The 25,086-nt window shown below is 39.4% G+C and overlaps 5 protein-coding genes across 5 annotated transcripts; 3 read left to right on the top strand and 2 right to left on the bottom strand.

The window, feature by feature from the left end:
- Positions 1–17: 17 nt before the first annotated feature.
- On the top strand, positions 18–1,697 carry LOC132786996 (eukaryotic initiation factor 4A-III). The gene is made up of 4 exons (XM_060793826.1): positions 18–262; positions 333–699; positions 760–951; positions 1,007–1,697. The coding sequence occupies exons 1-4, from the start codon at positions 130–132 to the stop codon at positions 1,512–1,514; spliced, it is 1,200 nt and encodes a 399-aa protein (XP_060649809.1). The 5' UTR covers positions 18–129; the 3' UTR covers positions 1,515–1,697.
- Positions 1,627–3,384, bottom strand: LOC132786995 (4-hydroxybenzoate polyprenyltransferase, mitochondrial). The gene is made up of 2 exons (XM_060793825.1): positions 2,204–3,384; positions 1,627–2,144 (listed from the first exon to the last, which is right to left on the bottom strand). The coding sequence occupies exons 1-2, from the start codon at positions 3,248–3,250 to the stop codon at positions 1,938–1,940; spliced, it is 1,254 nt and encodes a 417-aa protein (XP_060649808.1). The 5' UTR covers positions 3,251–3,384; the 3' UTR covers positions 1,627–1,937.
- A 1,784-nt stretch (positions 3,385–5,168) lies between these two features.
- LOC132785762 (high affinity copper uptake protein 1) lies at positions 5,169–6,618 on the top strand. Its single transcript, XM_060792032.1, is given in 3 exon segments — positions 5,169–5,360; positions 5,808–6,230; positions 6,232–6,618. Coding segments are annotated over 3 exon segments (543 nt in total). The 5' UTR covers positions 5,169–5,279; the 3' UTR covers positions 6,271–6,618.
- On the bottom strand, positions 6,321–23,805 carry LOC132785761 (paired box pox-meso protein). Its single transcript, XM_060792031.1, has 2 exons — positions 22,923–23,805; positions 6,321–8,070 (listed from the first exon to the last, which is right to left on the bottom strand). The coding sequence occupies exons 1-2, from the start codon at positions 22,930–22,932 to the stop codon at positions 7,019–7,021; spliced, it is 1,062 nt and encodes a 353-aa protein (XP_060648014.1). The 5' UTR covers positions 22,933–23,805; the 3' UTR covers positions 6,321–7,018.
- Positions 10,623–11,350, top strand: LOC132786999 (uncharacterized). The gene is made up of 3 exons (XM_060793829.1): positions 10,623–10,755; positions 10,810–10,876; positions 10,930–11,350. Exons 1-3 carry the CDS (start codon positions 10,654–10,656, stop codon positions 11,115–11,117), a joined length of 357 nt encoding a protein of 118 aa, XP_060649812.1. The 5' UTR covers positions 10,623–10,653; the 3' UTR covers positions 11,118–11,350.
- Positions 23,806–25,086: the final 1,281 nt, after the last annotated feature.

Below are 25,086 nucleotides of genomic sequence, written 5' to 3' on the forward strand. Positions count from 1 at the left end.
TTATAAATACGACTTCCGGTCACACTTGGCCCAAGCCGCATGAAAAAGTTGATGAAAAAATAGAAAAGAGTTCTAACGTTTGTTGAATAAAATAAGTTTTAATTATTAACTACCGATAAAAAGAACAAAATGGCACGAAAGAATGCACAGGCGGAGGATCTATCGAACGTGGAGTTCGAGACAAGCGAGGATGTTGAGGTGATACCCACTTTCAACGCCATGAACCTCAAAGAGGAGCTGCTACGCGGCATTTACGCGTACGGTAAATATTTATATGCTCCTCATACATATTATTATTGCTCAGCATGCATCTAATATGATTATTTGTTTAGGTTTCGAAAAACCCTCTGCCATTCAGCAACGTAGTATTAAGCCAATTGTTAAGGGACGCGATGTTATTGCTCAGGCCCAATCGGGAACAGGCAAAACAGCCACTTTCTCTATTTCAATACTTCAGAGTCTGGACACAACGTTGCGTGAAACACAAGTGTTGTGTTTATCGCCTACACGCGAGTTGGCTGTACAAATTCAAAAGGTTATTCTTGCGCTGGGGGATATGATGAATGTGCAGTGCCATGTGTGCATTGGAGGTACCAATCTCGGCGAGGATATACGCAAATTGGACTATGGTCAGCATATTGTTAGTGGCACACCTGGACGTGTCTTTGACATGATCAAGCGTCGCGTTCTACGCACAAGGTAAACAGGTATATATTGTTAATATACAATAATTATTAATATGCAATTTACCAATTGTAGAGCCATCAAGATGCTGGTGCTCGATGAAGCAGATGAGATGTTGAACAAGGGCTTCAAGGAACAAATATATGACGTCTATCGTTATCTGCCGCCAGCCACACAGGTTGTGCTCATTTCTGCCACACTTCCCCATGAGATTCTGGAAATGACATCCAAATTCATGACGGATCCCATTCGAATTTTGGTCAAACGGTAAGTTGAATCATCATCATCATAAACTTTGTTAAATAACGCATTTCCATTACAGTGATGAGTTGACTTTGGAAGGCATCAAACAGTTCTTCGTTGCCGTCGAACGTGAGGAGTGGAAGTTCGATACACTTTGCGATCTCTACGATACGCTAACCATCACCCAGGCGGTCATCTTTTGCAACACCAAGCGCAAGGTGGACTGGTTGACCGAAAAGATGCGTGAGGCCAACTTCACAGTCAGCTCCATGCACGGCGATATGCCACAAAAGGAGCGTGACGAGATCATGAAGGAGTTCCGTGCAGGTCAGTCGCGTGTCCTCATCACAACCGATGTCTGGGCGCGCGGTATTGATGTGCAGCAAGTGTCCCTGGTCATCAACTATGATTTGCCCAACAATCGTGAATTGTACATTCATCGCATTGGTCGCTCGGGTCGTTTTGGACGCAAGGGTGTTGCAATTAACTTTGTCAAATCGGATGATATTCGTATTCTTCGCGACATTGAGCAATACTACTCTACACAAATCGACGAGATGCCCATGAATGTGGCGGATTTGATCTAAAAACAAATGTCATTTTCAACTAATCTAATTTTTACACATTGTAAAATCATAACTCAACTTTTTCTTAGCAGTAGACGACAAATGAAGTAAATAGAATACCATAGAAAGAGTATTTGTCATTCAATACACCATAATCTGTATATGTAATAAACACAAAATAACAATTAAGATTTAATACAGAAACCGGTTTTTGTTGTTTTTCAATGGTGACTCGTCGGTCGATAAGTAAAATGATACTTATCTCAACTACAATCTCAACCTTTCCATTTCGACGAGGTATGTTAGGCATTTGGGTATATTGAATTGAGTAAAAATAATTAAAATATATTGTTCACTTACAATATACACATTAAACTAGCTAGCTACAGACTTTGGTGTAAAGCGCGCACAGAATTTAAAAGCTCTTCACTAACCTAAAACATTTCAGCTAATTACGTCGGGTTTCGATTGTGGCAAAGGTACATAAGCAGTGGTTGTGGTGGCTGTTGAGGATCTGCGTTGTGGTTTGGCATCGTCGGACTTGAGTAGCGTGCCCAGCACAATGCCCAGAAATAGAATGAGGCCAACCTGATGATTTGAAATGAATTTCTTGGCACAATCCGTTGGATTGTCAATGTTGAGAGAGTAGATCTAAAAAGAAAGGAAAAATAAAATAAAGAGTAGGTAAATCTACATCATATCTAGCATACCTGCTGCACTAAATGAGCGCCAACAACTCCAACTGCAGCATAGTAGGGCAGCGTCTGGTCACAAGCATAGCCAGCGGCTGAGAGGCCTGTCAACATTGCAGCCGTAAAGCCAGAGAGCCAAGCTTTGGTATTCTCGCCGAAACGCAGAGCAGTCGACTTCACGCCAATCTGCAAATCATCCAGCTTATCCTGATGCGCATAGATCGTGTCATACACAATGGTCCAGCAAACGCCGGACAAATAAAGTGGCAAGCAGGCATCCAAATTCACGCTTCCCTGTGTGGCACACCAGCCCAGCAAGGCGCCCCAATTGAAGCACATGCCGAGCACCAGTTGCGGCCAATATGTAACTCGCTTCATCAGTGGATAGGTGATCACCAGACCTAGCGAACTCGCTCCCAGCAATATGGATTGCCAATTTAGTTGTACAAGTACCAGCAAACCAAGACTGAGTTGCGCCGAAAGGAACACAATGGCATCAAATTGCGTAATCTGTCCCGAGGCCAACGGGCGATTGCGTGTACGCTCCACTTTGGCATCAATATCCCGATCCCACATATCATTTATGGTGCAACCTGCTCCGCGCATTATCAATGCACCAGTAGCAAACAAACCCAGCATGGTAAAGTCCGGCCAGCAGCCTGCATCGGCGCTCAAAGCAATGCTCCAGCCACAGGGCCAGAAGAGCAAATAGGTGCCAATGGGTCGATCGATACGCATAAGTTGTGCATACGGTTTAGTGGCTGCCATCAATTGCTGCAACAGCGTTGAGGATTTTTCGGGCGAGTTGTTGTCAGGTTCAGCATTGGACGTGGAGAGAGTTGTCGTTGTTCTTTGGTGTTGAACCATGTGTTTCTCCAGCAACAGTAGCCGCTGCCAGCGATAGTCGGTTGCCTGGGTGTGCATCCCAATTAACACACGCGCCGGCACAGCTGGCATGTGTTTTGTCGTTGTTGTTGTTGTTGTTGTCGTCGCTGTTGCTGCTGCAATGCAGGGCAGCTGCAGTCTGACTTTGGACTGCAGCCGCAAATGTCGTAACGCAAACATAATAAATTATACTATGTCAAGTGTCGCGCAGGTGTTTTCTTATTGGAATGAATTGCACATCGAGCTACACTCAACTAGATTTTGTTTCGGCAGAATTCCGCTTTTTTTCTGCTGGCTTGAGGCAAGAACATCGATTGCACTATCGACTTATCGATATATTTAAAATATTTAATTTAATTGCTAAAAGTCAATTATTAATATAGAAGATTGAATTTTTATTGCAAACTAATGAAATTATCATGACTTTCTTGTCTATTACGCCATTTTTCATTGAAAAAAGCATCCATAAAAGGAATTTTCTTGACCACCAGTACTTGGCAGTGTGCCCAATACACAGATAACCAAAGTTGGTTACACTTTCATACAGATCACGCAAAATTGGCGCCTCAATTCAAACAATAAGGTGTTTCCGTCTTTTTCAAAAATATTAAAGGCATATAGAACATTTTTCTCACTGTACAAGAAAGATAGTAATATTTTTAATAACACAGTGTGAGTATTCTAAGAATATTCTGCAGGTTGCATAAGGAAAGTACGGAAATACTGTTTACTAAAGAGAAGGAAATTTGTGAAAAATTTCCCTACTTTAAAATAAAAATTAAGTTGCCACATCTACGGAAATATAACATCAATATAGCTGAGTGGCATTTTTATTAACTTTATGTGGCGCGCAACATTTCAAATTTGAAATTGTTATCTTGAAATATGGAATAATTATATGGAAATAAGAAATGAAATTTAAAGGTAGGCAACATAATGAAATAATATCGAATAACTTTGCAAATTTTATAAATCAATCAACGGTAACAATGCTTTCTAAGACCAATGAAGTGGTTTAACAATTCAGTTAGCCAAGAAAGCCCATTCGTAATATGGGTAAAAGCTTTACATTCCCTCGCATCCAGTTAACCAACCATTTAGAACATGCGAATATCGTTAACTTTGGTATTTTGCACACGTTACCAATCTTTCGAAATCTGCACACGTCCACTAAGAATGGCCGTAACTTTTGCACACGGCGATTGACTTTTGCACACGGTTATTTATTTCAACAGCAGGCCGCACCAGTTAGAAACACAATTCAAGTAAAGCCAAGAGGGCCTTAAGCAGACATACAGCAAATTCACAAGACGTCGGTTGCTATCGCACGAGCTCCGTTCAAATATGTGTAACAATGCTTGTACATACTTATGTATGTGCAAGCGACAAATATAATGGATGGAAAAAAGGAATGAAAATAATTGTGAACACGTAGATCATTGACCAATAATCTTAATTACCACAATATAACTCAAGTATAGGTAACTTTAGCGAATCAATAAATTATAGAACAGAAGTTTGCACTTAAATTCTTTAATGGAATTTTTTAAGGCAAATTTATATAAATAAAGGCAATTATTAACTTAATCAGCATATTTAAAAAAAAAATTTGCATGACGCCGATATCATAAAAATATACTTGACCTAAGTGAGAGCAGGAAATTGATTAGATCTTAACTTTATTATATTACATAGGGAAATTCTCTAAAAAAAAACAATGCAACCCCCCTTTTCAAGCACAAATAAATGATGGGTATCAAGAGAGAAATTAGACAATTATGATTGATTTCGCGGTGATAACCGGATACACAGAATACACAGATGCTAATTAACAAATGGGCCATCATTTACATATTATACATACACAATTTTATCTTTAGGTCCAGATTTGTTCTCTCTCTCGCTCTCTCTTGCTGTTAAACACCTACTACCGTTCAATGATGTTGACATCAGTCGCTCTCTTTACGCGCTATCGTTGATATCGATACATGCACTCCGCACATTCGCTGATAACACACATTTCTCAGAGATAAGCACACGGTCCGCGCCGCACGACTCGGGTGGGATTAGTGCCAGGTTTTCTTTAAAAAACAACACACGTTCGTTTGTCCCAAACAGTAGTCGCCTTGCTCTCAGCAGTTAAGCAAGTGGTTATCATTTAATACACGTATTTAGTTCATCATTGGATAATTCATACTCATACATTAAAATGGACTTGATGACAATGGACCACAATCATGGGGATGAAGATACTGATTCTACTACCAAGTCTTGCCCAATGATTATGGTGGTAAGTTTCGTAATTAAGCTTATAATATGCAAAGAAATTCCATTGAACTGGAATTTATATGCTGTAACTGTAACGAACCTGTCTCTCTCACACGCACACACATTCTCGTTTAGTGGCGAGAGTTGAGCACAGATTTCATTTAATTGAATTTGTTTTCAAAATATTGTGATCTTTTCGCATCCATTCAGAGCACTCTTGCCACATACATACAGTACGTATGTGTGCGTGTATCTCTTTTTTGCGCTCTCTGCGCACAGGTTTGTTCGCTCTCTTTGCGCACTTGCTAATGAATTTGATATTGAGTAAATAACAAACTCAAATAGCGGGTGCTTCATGTTAGGGCGGTGTGCAAAGTAAGCGCAGTTCAAAGCTTGTATATCACATTTACCTGAATTACCCTGTGCCGAGCTCTCAAACTATTGTGTTCTCTCTCCTCTTCTCTAATAGTTCCATGGTGGCCACTGTGAGCGCATTTTATGGCGTGGCTGGGTCGCTGCAACCGTTACCGAATTTGCTCTCTCTTGCGTTGCACTTGCTGGGCTTGCTTTCCTCTACGAACTGCTGAAATTCTTCCGTGATCAGCTGGTGCGGCGAGAGGGGCGCAAGGAATCTGAACGTTTGCGTTTGGCCGAGGAGATTCGTCAGAAGAACGCCCACAATAGTGGATGCTCGGAGACTCCGCTAGCCGAAATCAGGGAGAAGACATACTGGCAACGCATCTTTAACTCGGCACACATTATTCAATCACTATTGAATCTGGTGCAACTTGTGATATCCTATTTGCTTATGTTGATCTTCATGAATTACAACTATTGGCTCTGTTTGTCTGTAATTCTGGGTCTGGGACTCGGTTACTTCTTCTTCGGTTGGATCAAAAAAGGATCAGCAAGATGGCGACTGCTGCCCATAAACAGTTATAATCTTTAAAGCTTATATGACCATATAAACTTTTGAAGTAAGCATGCAAAATAATAATATGTTCTGTTTTGATTACTGTTAAGATATTGAGGGATAATAACTCGAGCATAAATCTTGTCAGCCCCTCTCTATGTAACATGGTTACCGCACAGTTATTACAAGTACAAAAAGAATTGGCTTTAAATGTATTGCTAAAAAAAACAAATTTATTTTGTAAAATTTATAATTGTAGAGTTATGGCATAAATTAGTCAACTAGAATTTACTTAATGAGCATAATGTACAAATAGTTATGAGAACAAGAACCTAGTTAAATATACTCGTTATCGTATCGTATCGTATCGTATATCGTATCATATTTCGTGTATTTAAGATCATACAATTTTTAACACAACTCAATACTTTATTATTAAAAAATATAATTAACTTTTTTTACATCCAATAAACGTTTGCAAACACAAAAAGAAAATCTCCAGAGTTACATAAATAAAATTCGTTTGAAGAGCGCTCCCTGGAGCCGCAGGACATCGTGTCCTGGCAGTACTACACATTTAACCCAAGATCTATGTTTTCACAATACATTCGCTAAACTGGACACTGGACCTTAGAGTATCCCTTAGACTACACGTGTATATAGTATATATATATATTTATATCGTAGTTAAACCCTTCACAAACACACAATTCAAGCTGGTTCGCAACCAACAATGATTGACTGACTGATTGATTGACTGATCAAGCTCATAAGCCCGTTGCTCCGGCCGTCATCATGCCGCCGTGATGATGATGATGATGCATGCCACCATTCTGAAAGTACATGTAATAGTTGTACGGCGACTGCTGTGCCGCACCCCCCTCGCAGTCGAGCAGCGGCTGTGCTCCGGGTGCGGCAGCCACCGGCGACGGCGTCATCGGCAGCGGCGACACCGTGTTGCCCTGGCAGCTGGCACGCAATGCCACCGCCTGATGATGCGCCAGTATATCGGTGACGGAGTGCGACGATGGCCAGTGATGAGCGGCAGCGGCGGCTGCCACACTGCGCAACTGATGCGTCTGCCCCGCCTGTGGGGGCGAGGGACTGCCGCAGGAGACGGCCTTCATGCTGTAGGCTGCGGCAGCCGTATACGGCTGATAGATGGAATTGTAGAGATGGGCGTGCGCTTGTGCCTGGGCGTGCACATGATGCGCACTCGCTGCCACCGCGGCAGCTGTGTGCTGATGATGATAGTGATGCTGGTGGGCGGAGTGTGCATGCTGTGCAGGATTCCCTCCTCCATTGCCTGGGTTGTTGCCACCATTACCGCCTCCACCGCCGCCTCCGCTGCCATTGCTGCTCATGCCCAAAGCTGCGGCGCCTGCACTGCCTCCGCCACTGTGATGATGTCCAATGCTGCCCAGTTTGTTGCGCAGTATCCGCGATATCGAGCTGACGCTGGGCACATTCGTCTTGTCGCAGATTCCCTCGCTAAGCAGACGATCGCGTATCTCCCACGCAAAGATGCCCGGATCCCGTTGCTTCAGTTCGCGTATGTAGTTGACCACCTTGGGTGTGGTTACTCGAGGCTTGGAGCCACCAATGGCACCCGGCAGTATGGAGCCCGTTTCATGGTAGCGTGCCAGTATCTTGGAGACGCAACCGTGACTCACGCGCAGCTGGCGTGAGATGTCGCAAGGGCGGATGCCCAAGCGGGCCAGCTCCACGATGCGCAGCCGCGTCGCATTGGGCAGCGGACGACCGTTCACAAAGACGCCGCCCAGCTGATTCACTTCGCCATATTGCGGACACTGCGACTCTGTAAGTAGATGGGGAAGCAAAGGGCAGTAAAGTATGAGTAAGAGGATGAGAGCATAGAAAACAACAACAAACTAGAAGTAAGAGAGTCAAGCACACTCGACTGTTAGATACCCGTTTGCCATTCTTTGGAAAATCAAAAATATTATACCTAAATATTCACTGTTTATTAAATAAGTAAAGAATAATAAATATATTAAGAGATTGTAATAACATTTGTAAGATTCATTCCAAAATGTGGTTATATTACGTATACCACTATTCTTTTCTGTTGACTTAAAAAAGTTCCCCAATTCTGAATCAATCTTATAAGGATAAGTACAAAAATGCTTAGTAGCATTATTCTCTATAAGAATGTTAACATTTTCTAAGGCGTTTGGTATAGTTGTCACACCAATTTTGCCTCTGCTATGCGGAGACTCCGCTTGGACTGACAATTACTAGATAATGTCCGCCCAAGAGAGTTTTTAGTATATTTCAGATGGCCACGTTCTATCTCTACAAGATTCTAGGCTACAACAAATAATAAAGAAATGCATTTCATAACCAAAGATACATATTTACACCAATCTTCTATATTTTAGATCTACGATAATCTAATATACCCCTTCCGATCTCCGATTATAGGGTATCACAACTACAAAGAGCCATGCCGAGAGGAAAGGCGAGCAAAAGCACATTTGCGTCTAATTAGCTGCGGTTGGAAATTGCCAGCGCTTCGGGAACGGATTGACGAGGTCTATGGACCTTTGGTTCGCCTGAAAATCGCTACACTTTGCTTCCGAGAACTACGGATGTAGGTGTGTGTGGGTGTGTACGAGAGTGTGTGAGAATCATACTACAAAGCACAGAGAAAATGCCACATAAATGCGCCGAACGTGCGGAAATGCATTTTGGGATGTTGACGCAAAAAGATTATAACAAAGAGCTGTCCCTGCTAAAGTACTATATAATATTCATCTAACTGGACAATTATTGGGTAGTTAATGGTATCGGATTATGAAGTCATTGAACAATGTTTCAAAGTTTATGTGTTCGGTGATGTATCTAAAAAATTTCACATCGATCAGTCACAAAATTGACCAAGTTCAATTGCAAATGTGGTATAAGCATTTTGGATGTTGACGCAAAAAGATTATATAGAGCTGTCCCTGCTAAAGTACTATATAATATTCATCTAACTGTACAATCATTGCTTGGTTGATAGCTTCAAATGATGAAGTCCTTGAATAAGTTGCTAGGCAAAAATTTCGCATCGATCAGACACAAATTTACCCAAGTTCAATTGCAAATGTGCTAAAAGCAAACAGTCGAGTTATTCAATGTCAAAATTCCTTAAAGCTGAAGCTGTAAATTATCCAAACGGATGTGAAGTACTGCAATATTATATTTTTTGGGTTTTTTTATGCTTCACGCTTAAAACTAAGCTAAGCTAACTATGTTTTGTGAGATAAATATGACGCTAAGTGAAGCTAAGTGAAGAAAATAGTTTAGTATGGCCTTAAAATAAGATTTATTTCTGCTAATATATTGAATTACAAATATAATCAACAGATTGTATCACCTGCTGCTGGACTTCGCAAAACTCTCTTTTCACTTTTGAGGCAACTCATTACAGTCACTTAAGAAAATTTGCACATCTGCGCTGATGGCCGTCGACGTCGTCATCTAATTTAGAAGCATGTTGTTAGCATCATGTTTCAAAACAACAACAGCAACAAGAACAAGAACAACATGAACATCGACAATAGTGTAAGAAACAATTGCAAGAACAATAACAACAACTTGAACTAAGAACACGTACAAGGGCCGAGGGCAAAAAGTGGCTCGAGAACAGCGCCATAAAAATCACAATAGGGCTGCCGAGTTACACGCGCCAAGTTGTTGTGTGTTGCATGTTGCATGTGGCAAGAAAAGCAGGAAGGAACCAAGTCCAGAAGAATTAAAAAGGGAAAAGCGAAAAAGCAAGTGTATCGACCTCGATTCCCTCATTCATAAAGCAAAGCAAAAGTGCACAAAAGTGTTTCCACACTCACTCAGATTTAGATGTTGCAAGCACAGCGCACAGTGCACAACTCACAACGCGTTGCACGTTGACTCCGATTACAATTCAATTAGCAAATGCATGGGACACTTGTTGCACCATTTGCCTCGAATTTCATGTACTATAGTACTTACTACTCCATGACTTCAATGCGTTATGCATTTGCGCATTTGTCAATTGCACTTCGATCATTTTGCCCCGTACTTGAGCCCATTTGCCAGGCCAGACAATCGATGGCCAGACGGTCAGCCAAATGGGCCAAGCGTTACGTGCAGCTGCATAAATAACTTACACCCCACTTTTCTCACACTCTCTCTTCTCTCCCCCTCCCCACCAGCCAGTGAGTTAAGATTCTCCAGCTTCACCGCTTGAGTATTCGTATCTCCAAACTGAACTCGTAATTCTAATTGTTTAGAGCCTCGTAAAGGCAACTGTTAGTTATTTACGACTACCCAATATATATAGTATATAGTGTATGAAGTCTAGTTGGATCTATAAAAGCAAGCGTCAAGTGCACTTTGCTCGTCAGTCAGCGTCAAGATGTCGATTTGCCGTACACTAGTTGCACTATTATTTGCCTGGCTAGCTCTACATAATCCGGCCACAGAGGCTAATCCTCTCCAGAAACGTGAAGCACATGCGGTAAGCATTCGAGTACAACTTAGAACAATTATTAATAATTCAAATTCTTTGCAGTCCTATGATGTGTATGATTGGTTCTCAAGTTTGTTCGAGGATGAGGATTCGGATTCATCGGAATATTGTAAGTGTTGATATGCTTCATTTGCGCCAGTTTATAATTTATGTTTCTTTTAGTAATCTGCACCAATTGCACCGTTGTTGTGGGCCAGCAAAGCACCGCAGCTCCGACAGCTGCAGCTGAGACCTCAGCAGCAACAACAGCAGCAGCTCCAACAGCTGCTGCTCCCACTGCCGCTGCCCCAACTGGTGCAGCTCCTGAAGCCACCTCGGAAGCAGCTCCACCTGCTCCGCCAGGACAGTAGAATTAACTGAGTCACACACAATGCAATAGCATTCTAAGCTTACACTAAGGGATTACGTATACGACCAGTGCCACAGCAACTGCAAAAAAGTTGCATAAGTTTAACTACATTTGTATTATGTTTTAAGTTTTACACTACTTATTTCCGGTGTTGGTTAGAATAAAGAAATGAGCAGCCTGTCTGCCAGGTAATTGTGCCCCAAGGCCTCCAAGGCTGCAGCACATGGAGTTAAACGCAATTGTTTTGACATAAGTCACAACAAATCGGCTGGCGCTCGTTGGAGACCCACACGCAGTGTGTGTCGTCTGGATTGGATTGGATAGGAATGGGAGACACTCACTTTCTGCTCTCATCCATTCAGCAAAAACGAAACTCGGTGGTTTCTTTTGCGTTTTTCGTTGCGTTTTTGCCCGCTTTGAACATTTTCGCTTGGCAACGTCAGGCATTTCTCTCAGTGACAGCAGAATGTGATACGAAGTCAGCCCAAGTTGACATTATGTTTGACATTTGTAATCTTGCGATCGTTAATTATTTTCGAATTGAGTTACACAAAAACGGGGGGAGCCACACAGGAGAGTCACACAATTTTTCCTGCCAGGGAAAAAGATCACACATTCGACAAATGCTGCCCCGCCTCTTCCTTCGTTGTTCATTCGTTTTTTTTTCCTTTTCTTATTCGTTTGTTGTTTGTGTGTTTTGTGTGGCAGGCATTTGTGGCATGTTCAGTGATAGCCGCAATTTGTTGCTCTACTCAACAACATTATCTTCGAGTGCTTGACTTTTGCGCTAAACGTTCATAAATTTGTCTCCACAACAAAATACAAGAACAAGAGTACTCTATATATATATTTTCAGTTGTCGTCTTCTCCAAATGAATGATGCTACTTCTCGTGTCTTTTTCGTTGAAGATCAATGTTTACTGCGTCATTTTAATGGCTTTTCAAATACGCATCACATCAATTTCGGGCAATTATTGAAGATTAATGGTCGACAAAGTTGACCATTTGAAAAATGCTTCTTAATTATGTTACTCAATAGTTTCTTCTTCGACTCTTTCGGATGATAACAAGCGACACTCACTAACTAGCCCGAAAAATTGGGCATTCTGATTTAGATGAACTTGATCTTAACTCTGGTTATCAAAATGAAATTTTTCAATTGGTAAACAAGATTAGAAATGTAATAGATCTTAATGAAGACGTGGTGAGATTCTTTCTTCACAATTTATTGTATATATCAAAATATATTTCATTCTTACTTTATGTTCATTATTGAAAGAAAAAATGTATTCAAACTAATGAATAAATTTGTAATAATAATTCAATTAGAAATAAACATGTATATCAAAGGAAATATATGTGGAAACTACTTTATTCTGAAGTCGATTTATTTGAAATTCCTTTAAAATTGCTGAGAATAATATATTAATTACAATGTAATAATGACCGACAAAGTTTAATACAAATATTTAATATTCTGCATCTGAATTCAATACTGTAATGAAATAACAATTAATGGAATTTTTCACTTTAAAAACTATTTTTACAAACACTTTACAAAATGTAAACTAAATCATATTATTTAATATTATACATCTGAATTTAATACTGTAATGAAATAACAAGTAAGAAAGCTACAGTCGAGTGTACTCGACTGTGAGATACCCGCTACCCATTTGGAATAAAAGAAATATATTTTGCGGTATTTTCTCAAAATATACCGAAAATACTGCAAAAATACTAAAAATATACCGAATGGTATATTTGGTATATCGACATAGTACCGCATTCAAAATATACCATAGACGGCACAATATACCAGATTGTCAGCCAAAGCAACTCAGACCCCTAGTAAGTAGGCGCTTTTGCCCATACAAAAGTATTTCTTTAATAACTTCGACAATTTTCAGGAATCATAACTACTATAGTAGTTATTGTATATACCAAAATTCGGAACTCTAGCTTTAAAATTACGCTTGTTATTCGATTTTTTTGATTTGCGGGGGCGGAAGTGGGCGTGGCAAAAATTTGAAACAAACTTGATCTGCGTGCAAACATAACAAATGCTGTCGAAAAAAAATTATAGCTCTATCTCTTATAGTCTCTGAGATCCAGTGTTTCATACGGACAGACGGACAGACGGACAGACACACAGACGGACAGACGGACATGGCTATATCGTCTCGGCTGTTGACGCTGATCAAGAATATATATACTTTATAGGGTCGGAGATGCCTCCTTCTACCTGTTACATACATTTCCTGCCGGCACAAAGTTATAATACCCTTCTACCCTATGGGTAGCGGGTATAAAAATGAATTGAATTGTTGACTTTTTAGAACTATTTGAAACACTTTCAACAAAATAAAAAATAAATCGTCTTCTTAAAAATATTCTTCTTAGCTCATTTCTAATAACGAATCCGCTGTCATTCTTTTGCTAATCAGTCATCTTGTCACGCCCTGGACTTTCAATCATGCTCTTTTTGAGTGTCGACTCCAGATTTATGATCAATAGTCATAATCGTACACATATCCGGCCCCTTGTCAGAGTCAAAGACGACTTCGTCCCATGCAAATTAGTCACGTATTTTCGCAATTAGCGCAACAATTAAATTACTGCAGCTTTCCTGCTTTCTGGATTATGGATTTGGATGAGTCAAGAGGGAATCAACATTAACATCAAGGGGGGCACGTCCCTCAAAATAATACGATAACGATATTTTGATATAATATCGAAGGTCGAAGTTAGCATCGAACTGTTAAATATGTGATGATCTTGTTAAAAGACAAGAAAAACATAAAACAATCGCAAAGTAAATGCTTATTTAAAGATTCTATTGCAATGGGCGTGCGGAAAGTAAACACTACTTAAAAGATACAGAGAGAGAGAGAGATTGAGATTGGAATGGTTGCCTCTCTGATCGTGCCACAATGCAACGTTCTTGAGTTTGCGCCGTCGGCGTTCGATTTTAGTAGTTTTCTGTCTGTCCGTCTGTCTGTCTGTCTGTCCGTCTGTCCGTCTGTCTGTCTGACTGTTTGGTCTTATTAAAGGTGCAAACATGCCACCGCCGTTGAGGATTCAAATTCAAGCGTCGCGTCGGTAGCGATCACAGAGCGCGCTGCACTATTGACCGGGGGGGGACAAATCTCCCGCTCCCGCTCCCGCTGTCGCTTCTTAACCAAGACCGCTTCAGGTGCAATGCAGTTGAAGTGTTTGTTGCCCCGATGCGATGCAAAGCGACGCGTCGACGCGACGTTGGGTTTATTTTGCGTGTTTGTTTGCATTTGGGAACCTTCGAATCTAGAGAGTCCACTTTTCATGTGTACGACTTGTGTGTATTATTGTTGATTTAATTTTAGGTTACGCACAAAATGGGCTTGGGCTTCGGCTTCGACTTCGACTCTTAAATGCACACTCTAGACCATGTTTACAGTGATGTCTATGTCGTCGACGATGTTAATAATAATCGTAGCCCAGTTAAACGACGTCGACCTCAACGACGACGACGGCTACTTTGTCTCTAATGAGTATCTGTATCCTGGCATTTCCACTAGTCACTCAGCTAATCAATGCAAACATTGAATTGAACTGCACTGAACTGAACTGCAGTAGTTGAGCTGCGCAGCTTCTGTTAATGAAAAGCAAACACGCTACAGAATGTGAAGAGCTCGAGCAAACAGCTTAAAAAATCATAAAGTCGATTTTATTTCAGGGACAGAACAACAACAAAACCAGATGAAGTTGTTGTGCCCTTTTACTGCCAATATTTGCACATGGATTTTCGTATTTGGAATCCCGCATTCAAAATAATCTTGTTATCCTTCTGCGGGTCCTGCTTCTGTAGAACGGAAGTCAGCTAGCGGTAGCTGTGTTGTGTGTGTTCGGTACAAATGGCTTACAAATGGTTCTGTTTGCATTGAAATTCAACACTTTTTCAAGACTGGACACGCTCGACTGACGTTTGATGCCTGGCTCAAAGAAAGAAAGAGAGAGAGAGAGAGCGAGCGAAAGAGCGAAACCCAGGCCATAAAAAGCTCAATTAAAATTGTCTATAAAGCGAAATTATAATTCATAAATTCTGGGAAATTGCCGAATACAATGGCCGAGCATTGTTTTCACTTCGACTTCGACTTCGACGCACGATAAACAAATTACAGAACAGTAGCTGATCTGCCAAGTAGTTTCAGTAGTTGGAGTTAAATGCTTTTTATGGTATCTTTCTCTCCAGCTCGCTTTCTTGGAATTATGCAAAAAAAGCGAAAAAAAATTAATGAGAATAAAGCACAAAACTTTCGCTTTGACAAAAACCGCTTCGAAGATTCCCTTTTGGCAATTAAAGCTGGAACAGCACAAAAACAAAAACTGCATGCCGCATTTAAGTGTCGTGTGAGTGAGTGTGTGTGTGTGTGTGTGTGTGTGTGTGTGAATTATATAAATGATTTTAAAAATCGTTAAAAGTTCACCCAAAACACTCACTGATGCATGCAAATCCAATTACAGGAGCAATTAACAAACGTTAACTAACTAGAACTAATTAAAAATAATAATATTTTGCTAAACAAAATGGACGCGGATGACTGCAAATAAATATAAACATATCAAATTGACAGCCGCGACAATCTGTTTAAATGACTATTTCATATCAATTCAAAGATTTCGTATCAAAAAATAAATATATATATAGGAATGAATATATATATATAATCAAAATTTTTAATTAAGCGTGATAGACTTGAGAATACGCTGCAGAGATTTTTGGAAGCATTTACAGAGAAAAAGGAAGATTTTAAAATTATAAAAGAAGAATGGTGATAGTCGAAAAATAGAATAATAAGTATAAATCTGTACAAAATTTAGAAAACTTTCAGTTTCAGCTGCATAAAAACTGAATACATAAAATGTTTATTTAATAGAAGAATGATGATAGCCGAAAGATAGAATAATAAGAACAAATCTGTAAAAAAATTTCAAAATCTTTCAGCTTTAGCTGTATAAAAACTGAAAACATAAAATGTTTATTTATTTAATAAAGATCGCTTGAAATTCTTTAAATTTCAATAGATGTTACAAACATCTTTACTCCTTAACTCAATATATTTAATTTTTTACAGGGTATACAATTATGCTGCATCCAATTTATTTCCTAGTTTGTCTGCCGATAAGCAGCGTTTGTTTTGATGTTTGCTTGGGGAATTCATTGAACTATCTGTTCGGCTGTCAGTCTTGCGCGATTTTTCCTCAAGTTTTTCCACAGCAAAAATATTTTGAAAAATATATACACAGTCGACGATGAGTATTAGAAATTTTTGCTAAGAGATTTGAAATGTCAAAAGGCAATAAACCAATTTCATGCATAATTGAATTGAACAAATTCAAAAAGACAAACTGCACATTTGGCAGCTGATAAGCAACAATTTTGTTATACATTGTATTATTTATGAGTTGGATTGCGGCATGAACCATACGAATGTATTTAATCAGCAGCTCGCAATTCAGCGACCCCACTAGACTAGAAAGAATGCAAAAAAAAAAACAATGCTTAATAGAATAAAAAGACAAATAACATAATTCAATGATGTCAATTAACACGTTTCCACTTCAAACGAAGCGTTCGATACAAATTGCCATTGTAATGTTTTATCAAAATGTAACGAATTGCATTTAATTAGCTCGACTTTCAATTAAATTAAATGCAATTTACGTAAATTAAATAAAATGTTTCATAAAATGTCCGACTGATTGTTTGTAGTCTGTCTCGCTCAAACCAAAGCTCATTCTCTTCTCGGGTAGAGAATGTTGTCAGAAATTGAATATAAATTTGGCATGAAATGGCGTCTTCTTTTTTAAATATTGAGGACATTATCTGTATTATTATGTATTTTATAGTCGCGCCCCAAAGCATATAATGCCCGCAAAAAACTGTAGAAACCGCAAAGAAAGCATGGCAAATTAAATTTCCCTTCTTTTTTTTTGTTTTTTGGTTGCATTTGCTGAAAAACTACAAGTTGCAATATGGCCGTGGCGATGCCATAAATCTTTGGCTCTTGGCAACCGATGTTCCATCTGCCCCTTACTGCGGCAAGCCTGCAATTTGATTGACAGAGTGTATGCCACCGCCAAAAAGACAGAAGGAGACAACTTTTGATACTCTTTAAATGTGCAAATGTGGGGAATATAAACTTAACCCAAACTGATATTTAAATTCATATATTCAGTTTTTATCTAGTTAACAGCCAATAAAATGTAACCGTGTCGTTAACAGCGCATGTTAACATGCTGTTAAGACTATTAACATGTTGCTAAAACCATTAACAAGCGGTTACTGTTTAGGGTATTTCATAGTCGTACATACCTTTTAATTATCTTATATTATTTTATAAAGTGGAATGGTGATTTGCCTCTGCAATGCAGCAAAAATTAATTTAACAAGTCAGTTGAAATCTGTTGAGGCTTTTCGTACTGCTCATTGCGTATACGCAGGGTTAGCCCCCTTTTTATGTATTCAAAATACCTAAGATGCAATATTTATAATGCTAATATATAAGTATATGTAAATCCTTTCACTTTGTTTGTTGATGATTAAATCACACGTTTTATTTGATTTCATTGTGTGTCTACAATATGTTATGTATACTAAAGATGATTATACTAAGTGCTCTGTTAGAGCTTGTCGACAATTTCGCATTCGGAGCGTTGCACAATTTGCCGCACAATCGCATTTATTTATCAGCGCAAAAATTTCACAGCCAAGCCAAGCCAAGAAAGAAGGAAGCGTCTGCCACGCAGACTGTCCCTTTGAACTGTGGCAATGTTATTTCCATTTAATCAGCAAACAGTTCAATTTCCATCGTTATCAAGCACGCAGCACACAAAAAGAGAAAGACAACACAACAGCAAAAAGAAAAAGAGTGCAAATCATCATCTGTTTACTTAACAACGACCAATCTGCAATTTCTTTTTGATTTGCCTTTTTTTATACGATACGCTACGCAAGAACTTAATGGGAGTTTTAATTGAGCAATGAAGGTAGAGTAATGAATAATAAATTTGTATAAAAAATTGCGAGAAAGAGATTGATCTGTCAAACCTTTTTGGGCAACAATAATAAATGAATAAAAATATATAATAAAAGAAAGTAAATTTTTTTAACACAAGCTGAAAATTTTAACTTTTAATTAATCTTGAAAATTGTCAGACATTTGATAAGGCACAAACAGCCATTACTGGTAAATTAATTGGCATCATATAGACGTCTGTGAATGTGCTATATAACTCGAGACTGGAAGTTGCAAGTGCCGTCCTTCTATTATAAATCAAGCTCATTACTTTATATTGAAATAAATAAATATAGAATAATGAGAAATGATTTTAAGTGAATAATAATACATAAAGAAAGTATAGATACTTTTAAATTGAAGTTGAGCATCTTAACTTTAAATTAATCTTGAAAATTGTCAGAATAAGAAACGATTTTAAATGAATAATAATTTATAAAGAAAGTACTGATATTTTTAAATTGAAGTTGAACATTTAAACTTTTAATTAATCTTGAAAATTGTCCGACTTTTGATAACGCACAAACAGCCATTACTGGTAAATTAATTGACATCATATAGAGGTCTGTGAATGTGCTACATAACTCGAGATTGCAAGTTGCGAGTGTGTTCTATTATAAATTAAGCTCATTACTTTGTATTGAACAATGTAGGTAGAACAGTGAGAAACGATTTTAAGTGAATAATAATATAATAAGAAAATATATATATTTTCAATTTGAAGTTGAACATTTTAACTTGAAATTAATCTTGAAAATTGTGAGAATAAGAAATGATTTTAAGTGAATAATAATTTATAAATAAAGTAGTGATATTTTTAAAATTGAAGTTGAACATTTTAACTTTAAATTAATCTTGAAATTTGTCCGACTTTTTATAACGCACTAACAACCATTGTAGGTTAATTAATTGGCATCATATAGACGTCTGTGAATGTGCTATATAACTCGAGATTGGAAGTTGCAAGTGCCTTCTTTCTATTATAAATTAAGCTCATTACTTTGTAGTGATCCCGCCATGGAGAGAGAGAGAGAGAGCAGCTGAGAAGAAGAACGCGCCCTCCAACTCGTGGATATCAAAAGTACATAAAACTAAATAGATTCCTTCAGCGTCAACAACTTTGTCTGTCAACAGAAATGAATGGGTCCATAAATCACGAGGACGGCACCAAACGCCGCCCTAGAACAAAATATGACAGCGTCTGTTGGCTTTGCTGGCTGCTGGCAGCTCAACTTAGTCAGCTCAAGATTCTACCGGATTCTCGTTCCCGTTGCCGGCGCATGTAAAAGGGGGCGCGCCCAAAGACATGCTGCGGTGACTTCAATTACGCGTACCAAGAATGTGGACAATGCCTACCCAAAATACACACCATATCTACTTCATATATGTATATTGTGCACTATCCGACCAATCATTGCCAATGTACTAGAACCGCATTCGAATCGAATGGCATTCGAGCTATGTGAGCGACAAAGCAACGCCCGCCGCTGACAGGCATAAATTTTGTATAGGTTTTTTGTCATCTGTTAGTTTCTCTCTCTCTAGAGGAGCTGAAGTTCCGGTTGTAGGTCGGAGTTCGTAGTTCGGAGTTCGTAGTTCGCATTGGGAGTTCGAAGATCACCCCTTGGGGAATAGAGCCAAGAGCCATCAAGGGGTTAGATCGCAACTTAGGGCAGTTCAAAGTGCTCCACAGATGTTTTGTGGTTGCCAGCAGATTGATGATCACGCATTAATTATCCAAAGGGAAACACGTGCCCACACCACAGTCTCCGCTTTATGCAGAGGCAGATGTAGATGGAGTTGCAGTTGCAGTGATTAGAAAATCATTAAATTTATGTTAATGAGCAGAGACTGTTCCTCTGCTCATGTTGCACTTGCTCTTGTCACATGTCAGCGCAGCAAATCCTTTGGGGCAACAGCACAATGTGTGTGTCTCCAAGTGGGCGGCCATCAAAATGAAATGGAATTTACGCACCAGCTAACAGGCGAATGATTTAATTAAAATAAAATACGGACGCCACATAATCAAGTCAGTGAAGCGTTGGCCAAAACTTGCACGCAATCAGCAAGCCAGGAATATCGACGCTTTTATGACACCCAGTCGAAGTCGCCGCCAGTCGGAGTCGGAGTCGGAGTCGGAGTCGCTGTCCAAGTGCAATCTTTGCTCCTGAATTCAATATATATACACATGTGTGTGTGTGTATACTCATCCATTAAGGCGTGCACACATTGACGCGACGTGTTTTTTTTTTCTTCTTCTTCAAGTGTTTGCCTGCATTTGTGACCGTCTTCGGCATCCACTTCCTACCCTTTCCCCCGTTTCTTTCTCTCTGCATCTTCCGCACTGGCGACGTTGTCGTCTGCGCCTGTTTGTTGCCTTTTGTTTTACTGCCCATTTCTGTGATTTTAGCATCTCGCTCTCTGCTCTCTGCTCTGTGCTTTTTGGTTTTTTCCATGTTTAGCCACCGAAGTAGATGGCTACCGGTAGCCGTTAGTCACGCATTTCTGCATCTTCATAGCCACAGCGAGTGCCACACTATTGCTGCCACCACAGCTTGTACCACAGCTTTGTCTGCAACTGCGTCTGGAGCTGCTTAGCAAACAGAGCTGCGTACAAACAATATGTCAAAACATCGAAAGCAAGTCATTAATGGACCGATCTGTGGGTTCCCTAGCTTTGCATGCTAGAAGAGAGCAGAGGTGATGTGTTAAGGAGATTTATAAGAAAGAGAAGAGATGGAATAACAATATTCATATTGTCGAAATCGTCTTATAATCATAAAATGATAAAAATCTGTGAATTAACTTAGAAATTAGAAAGAGAAGAGATGGAATAACAATACTTCATCCTTTAATTAAAGAAAGAGAAATTCTTTTTAGAAATAGTTGACTTGATCTGTGAATTGACTTTGAAATTTGAAAGAGAAGAAATAGTATAACAATACTTAAACAACAATACTTTAAATAAAAAAGGGAAGTTCTTTTTAGAAATAGTTGACTTGATCTGTGAATTGACTTAGAAATTTACTTAAAGGATTGAATAACAGTACTCGACTGGTAGAAATTTAAAATTGATCATTTCAATAAAAAAAAATGAAGTTATTTTTAGAAGTAGTTGGCCAAATCTGTTAATAAACTTAGATATTAGAAAGAGAAGAGGATAGAATAACAATACTCGATTCGTAGAAATTTAATATTAATCATTTAAATAAAAAAAGGTAAGTTATTTTTAGAAAAAGTTGACTTGAACTGTAAATTAACTTAGAATCAAAAAAATAAATAAACAAATGAATAGAATAACTTCTACTTGAATTATCGAATGGTTCTATTTTGGTCCACGAAACTGCTTCAAATCATATAAAAATCAATAAATAAGAATGGTCTGCAGACTATTATGGAGAAGGACTATAGTTAGTTAGTTAGTTTTATAGTTAAACATAAAATATCTTATTACGATTACTCCTGAGTTTCGCTCTTTTCTATATTTGTGAATTTTGATCAAACTTCTTTCACTTGATAAGTATCTAAGCCGTACGAAAGTTACTAAATTTCAAGATACCTTAAGTGTTTATTTTAATGAATATTATAAAGCAGTTATAAATATAAATTTGATATTTGCTTGGTCAGTTATGAATATTAATTTGACATTTCACATGTGTATTTATAATCATAACTGTTTTATAATATTTATTGGATATTTTATTGCAAATTTGCATTGCTTGCTAACAATAAGTGTCCACATCTAACCAAAAATAAAACGACAAAGTTTGAAAGTAAGTTTCGATGCCTATCAAATTTATCACAACTTTTAATGTCATTGATAAATTCAAAATGGAGTGCTCATCAATCTTTACATGGAAGCAGAGCCCACATATTATTGGCAATGATGGCATCAGGTTCTTACATAATATCAATAGCACGCACTCGGTTATCCACCAATGAATTGCAACGCATGCCAAAAATGTTAAAAAGGTATTTATTTTGAAGATTGCGCATGTGGTTAATTGTGGATCGATATGTCAACAAAATCCGACAACCCAAAAACAAATCTCACCATTTATTTTGGCCAATAATGTTGGACGGTTGTGTTGGTGATTTTTACCACTCTTTTTTGTTTTTGGGGGGAATGACGAGGAAGGGGCCAAAGCAAATGGACAAACAGAGACATGGGCACTTGGCGGCAAAAGTGAAGATCGTACGACAAACATCGGCACAGACCACAAACATTACAACGATCATTAGTTAAATTAGAGGCAATGGCACAGACATCTTCAACTTTAGCATCGGCATCGGACTTCGGGTATCTGGGCATCGACTGGGCATCTCCATGCAAAGCAAACAATTGCCAGTGCTACCGGGAGGCTGTCGATCATGCGCAGAAGGCAGCAAGCGGCGTCATCATCTTTGAAACGAAAATCAAAAGCAAACACAAGTGCCTCGCGTACCGAAAAGTGCTGTCTTCGACTTGTTCGACACTCCAATGGTAGTGTTGTTTGCATGGGGACAGATTGCGACAGCAAGTGTAAGGTGTACACTACACTCTAGCCGAGCCGACTGGGTTACCAGGATGTGCAGCCACTTTATTTCGGACTTTCGTCTGAACTTCAATTTCCCCCCTATGTGAACATGTGTGTGTGTGTTGGTAAAGCACTTGAAGTGCGTTTTGCCGGCGGCACTTTTACAACATTTTGAACACATATTAAAATATGTTAAATAAATAATATGATATACATAAGATGATAATTTACCTGGGTCCATTTCGAGGCTGAAGAACTCCACAATTGTAGCGGATTTGCTGAAGCTTGACTTTGCAAATAAGTTGGTCGGCAATCCAAAATTGGAATACTTTCTCTGTTACACTTGTTCCGCTGCCGTTTTTTGCGATTATTATTTAATTGTAATCGGAGTGCGGTCGGCGAGAGGGGTGATGGGGGAGTGAGAGATGCTTCAGTTAGCCGCTAAGTACTTATTCGCACTTGGCTGTATTGTTAGTTTCAATTAAGGCATGAAATTTGTACAAATTGACGGCATTTGGTGCCGGCGCGACGCCAGTTGGGTTGCCTGATTGGATTTCGTGGGATTGTGGAGGGTTTTTTTTTGTTATGTTTCTTTCTTATTGTTGTTACTCTTGTTGATGTTGTTGTTGTTGTTGTTGTAGTTATGGATACGCGATACTGGGCTTCGTTGTTGTTGAACCAAAACTGAAATCTGATTAGCACATTTTGGCAGACGATCGGTAATCTTTTTGTTCAAAAATTATCACGCACTTTTCACACCTGATTTTTCTGTGTGTGTGGTATTTTCTTAGGGCCACACAACCACTGACCGATGGCCGATTAATCGTAATCGATTTTTGAAACACATTCACACACACACGCTCACACGCTTGTCACTTGCAATTATCCGTTGCTTTCTTAATGCTACTGATGATGATCCGTGATCCGTTTTGAGAGCAGCGCACGTTTCACTGACACAGCACAGCTCCAACTTGTTGTTGTTCGTCACCCGTGTCTGCTGCGACTAACGGTTGCGCTCGTATTCATCAATCCGCAGCCACACGCGAAAAGCACCAACAGTCAACAGCGAACGGAACGAGACACAGCAACAGCAAAAGCAACAGCAACATCAACAGCGACGACTGCGACGCAGCATCCAAAAGATCTCTCGCTCGCTCTCTCCATCATTCACTCACTCTCTCTTTCTCTATCGCACTTTTTGCTTGGCTGCATTGTGTACGTGTGTGCATGTTTCCTCTTTTCACTCACATTCACGCTGCACACACACTCACCGAGGGCGGCGATCGCTTTGTATTTGTTGGTTTTAATGGCGTTGTGTTGTGCATTGGTGTGCGTGTTTCTTAGTTGGCTGGCAAAATAACAAAAATGAAGAATGTCTTCAATCGAGCAGGAGCGCATTCAGTTAGGCATGCGCCCAAGAAGTCAATTGATTGCTACTTTATATGTGAAGTTTATTTCGAGTGACAGCTTGTAAAATTAAATTTGAATTAATTGTAATTCATATCGCTTGAATTTAGATAAAAATGATTGTCATGAATGTAAGACAGAATCAATAACAAAAACCCGTAATACGCTCCTGTTCTCTAACAACGAAAAGTTTACATATGTGTGAGTTTGTGTGTGTATCTCGTAGTTTTGGGTTCGTATCTCAGCTGCGCACGAGTAGTCTGCGCTTGTGACTCTGACTAACCATACGCAACCGGGCGGAGTTAATTTTTGAATGCTTGAATGGCCAATCTGAAGCAAGTAAGCGTATCCGTAGCGTTCCGCAGTATGCCCGAGCGATGTCATGACTTTTTAGCATCACACACTCACACACATACTGACGATTCTGACTGTGACTGGGGGCGGGGCCGAAGCAGACCGCCTAGTTTGTCAATGCTGAGATAGTGTGCGCATCTATTTTTGCTTCATTAACAAAATCGTATCATTAGAGCGATCGTTGTTCGCTAATAAAGCGGCACAGGGCCAATTCCCTATTCTCCCCATACTCCCAGTCAGAGGGCATGGTTCTTCACCTTGTCTCCGTTGTGGCTGCCGATGCCGCTGCAGATTCCGCTGCTTGCTACTGGTGGCGTTGGTGAGCGATGCCGCATTTCGATTCTCGCCGAGCCGTTGCGATTCGCATGGTTAGAGTTAATTATAAGAAATGTTGTTGTCTTCATATGATTGTCACTAATATTTAATTTCGTCATTTAATGCTTGCTGCCAATTTTTCTTGTCGTTCGCTCATTAGAAAAGCTCTCGTCTCACGTCGCTCTATTACATTCACACACACACATACACTTACATATTTGCAAGTCAATCAGTGGCTGTTCGTGTGTGTGAGCGCGCAGCCAGCTTGCGATTGTGTGCCCATCACTCACACTCACGCGCAAACGCACGCACACACGCT

Source organism: Drosophila nasuta, chromosome 2R, assembly GCF_023558535.2.
Source record: "Drosophila nasuta strain 15112-1781.00 chromosome 2R, ASM2355853v1, whole genome shotgun sequence".
Taxonomy (NCBI): domain Eukaryota; kingdom Metazoa; phylum Arthropoda; class Insecta; order Diptera; family Drosophilidae; genus Drosophila; species Drosophila nasuta.

Bases quoted from the DNA above. Each gene is read 5' to 3' on its own strand.
- LOC132786995 (XM_060793825.1), bottom strand. From the start codon at position 3,250: ATGTTTGCGTTACGACATTTGCGGCTGCAGTCCAAAGTCAGACTGCAG. The intron at 2,145-2,203 runs GTATGCTAGATA...CTTTCTTTTTAG, and splicing joins GCGCTCATTTAGTGCAGCAG to ATCTACTCTCTCAACATTGA.
- LOC132786999 (XM_060793829.1), top strand. From the start codon at position 10,654: ATGTCGATTTGCCGTACACTAGTTGCACTATTATTTGCCTGGCTAGCT. The intron at 10,756-10,809 runs GTAAGCATTCGA...AATTCTTTGCAG, and splicing joins AGAAACGTGAAGCACATGCG to TCCTATGATGTGTATGATTG. The intron at 10,877-10,929 runs GTAAGTGTTGAT...TGTTTCTTTTAG, and splicing joins TTCGGATTCATCGGAATATT to TAATCTGCACCAATTGCACC.
- LOC132786996 (XM_060793826.1), top strand. From the start codon at position 130: ATGGCACGAAAGAATGCACAGGCGGAGGATCTATCGAACGTGGAGTTC. The intron at 263-332 runs GTAAATATTTAT...TTATTTGTTTAG, and splicing joins ACGCGGCATTTACGCGTACG to GTTTCGAAAAACCCTCTGCC. The intron at 952-1,006 runs GTAAGTTGAATC...TTTCCATTACAG, and splicing joins ATTCGAATTTTGGTCAAACG to TGATGAGTTGACTTTGGAAG.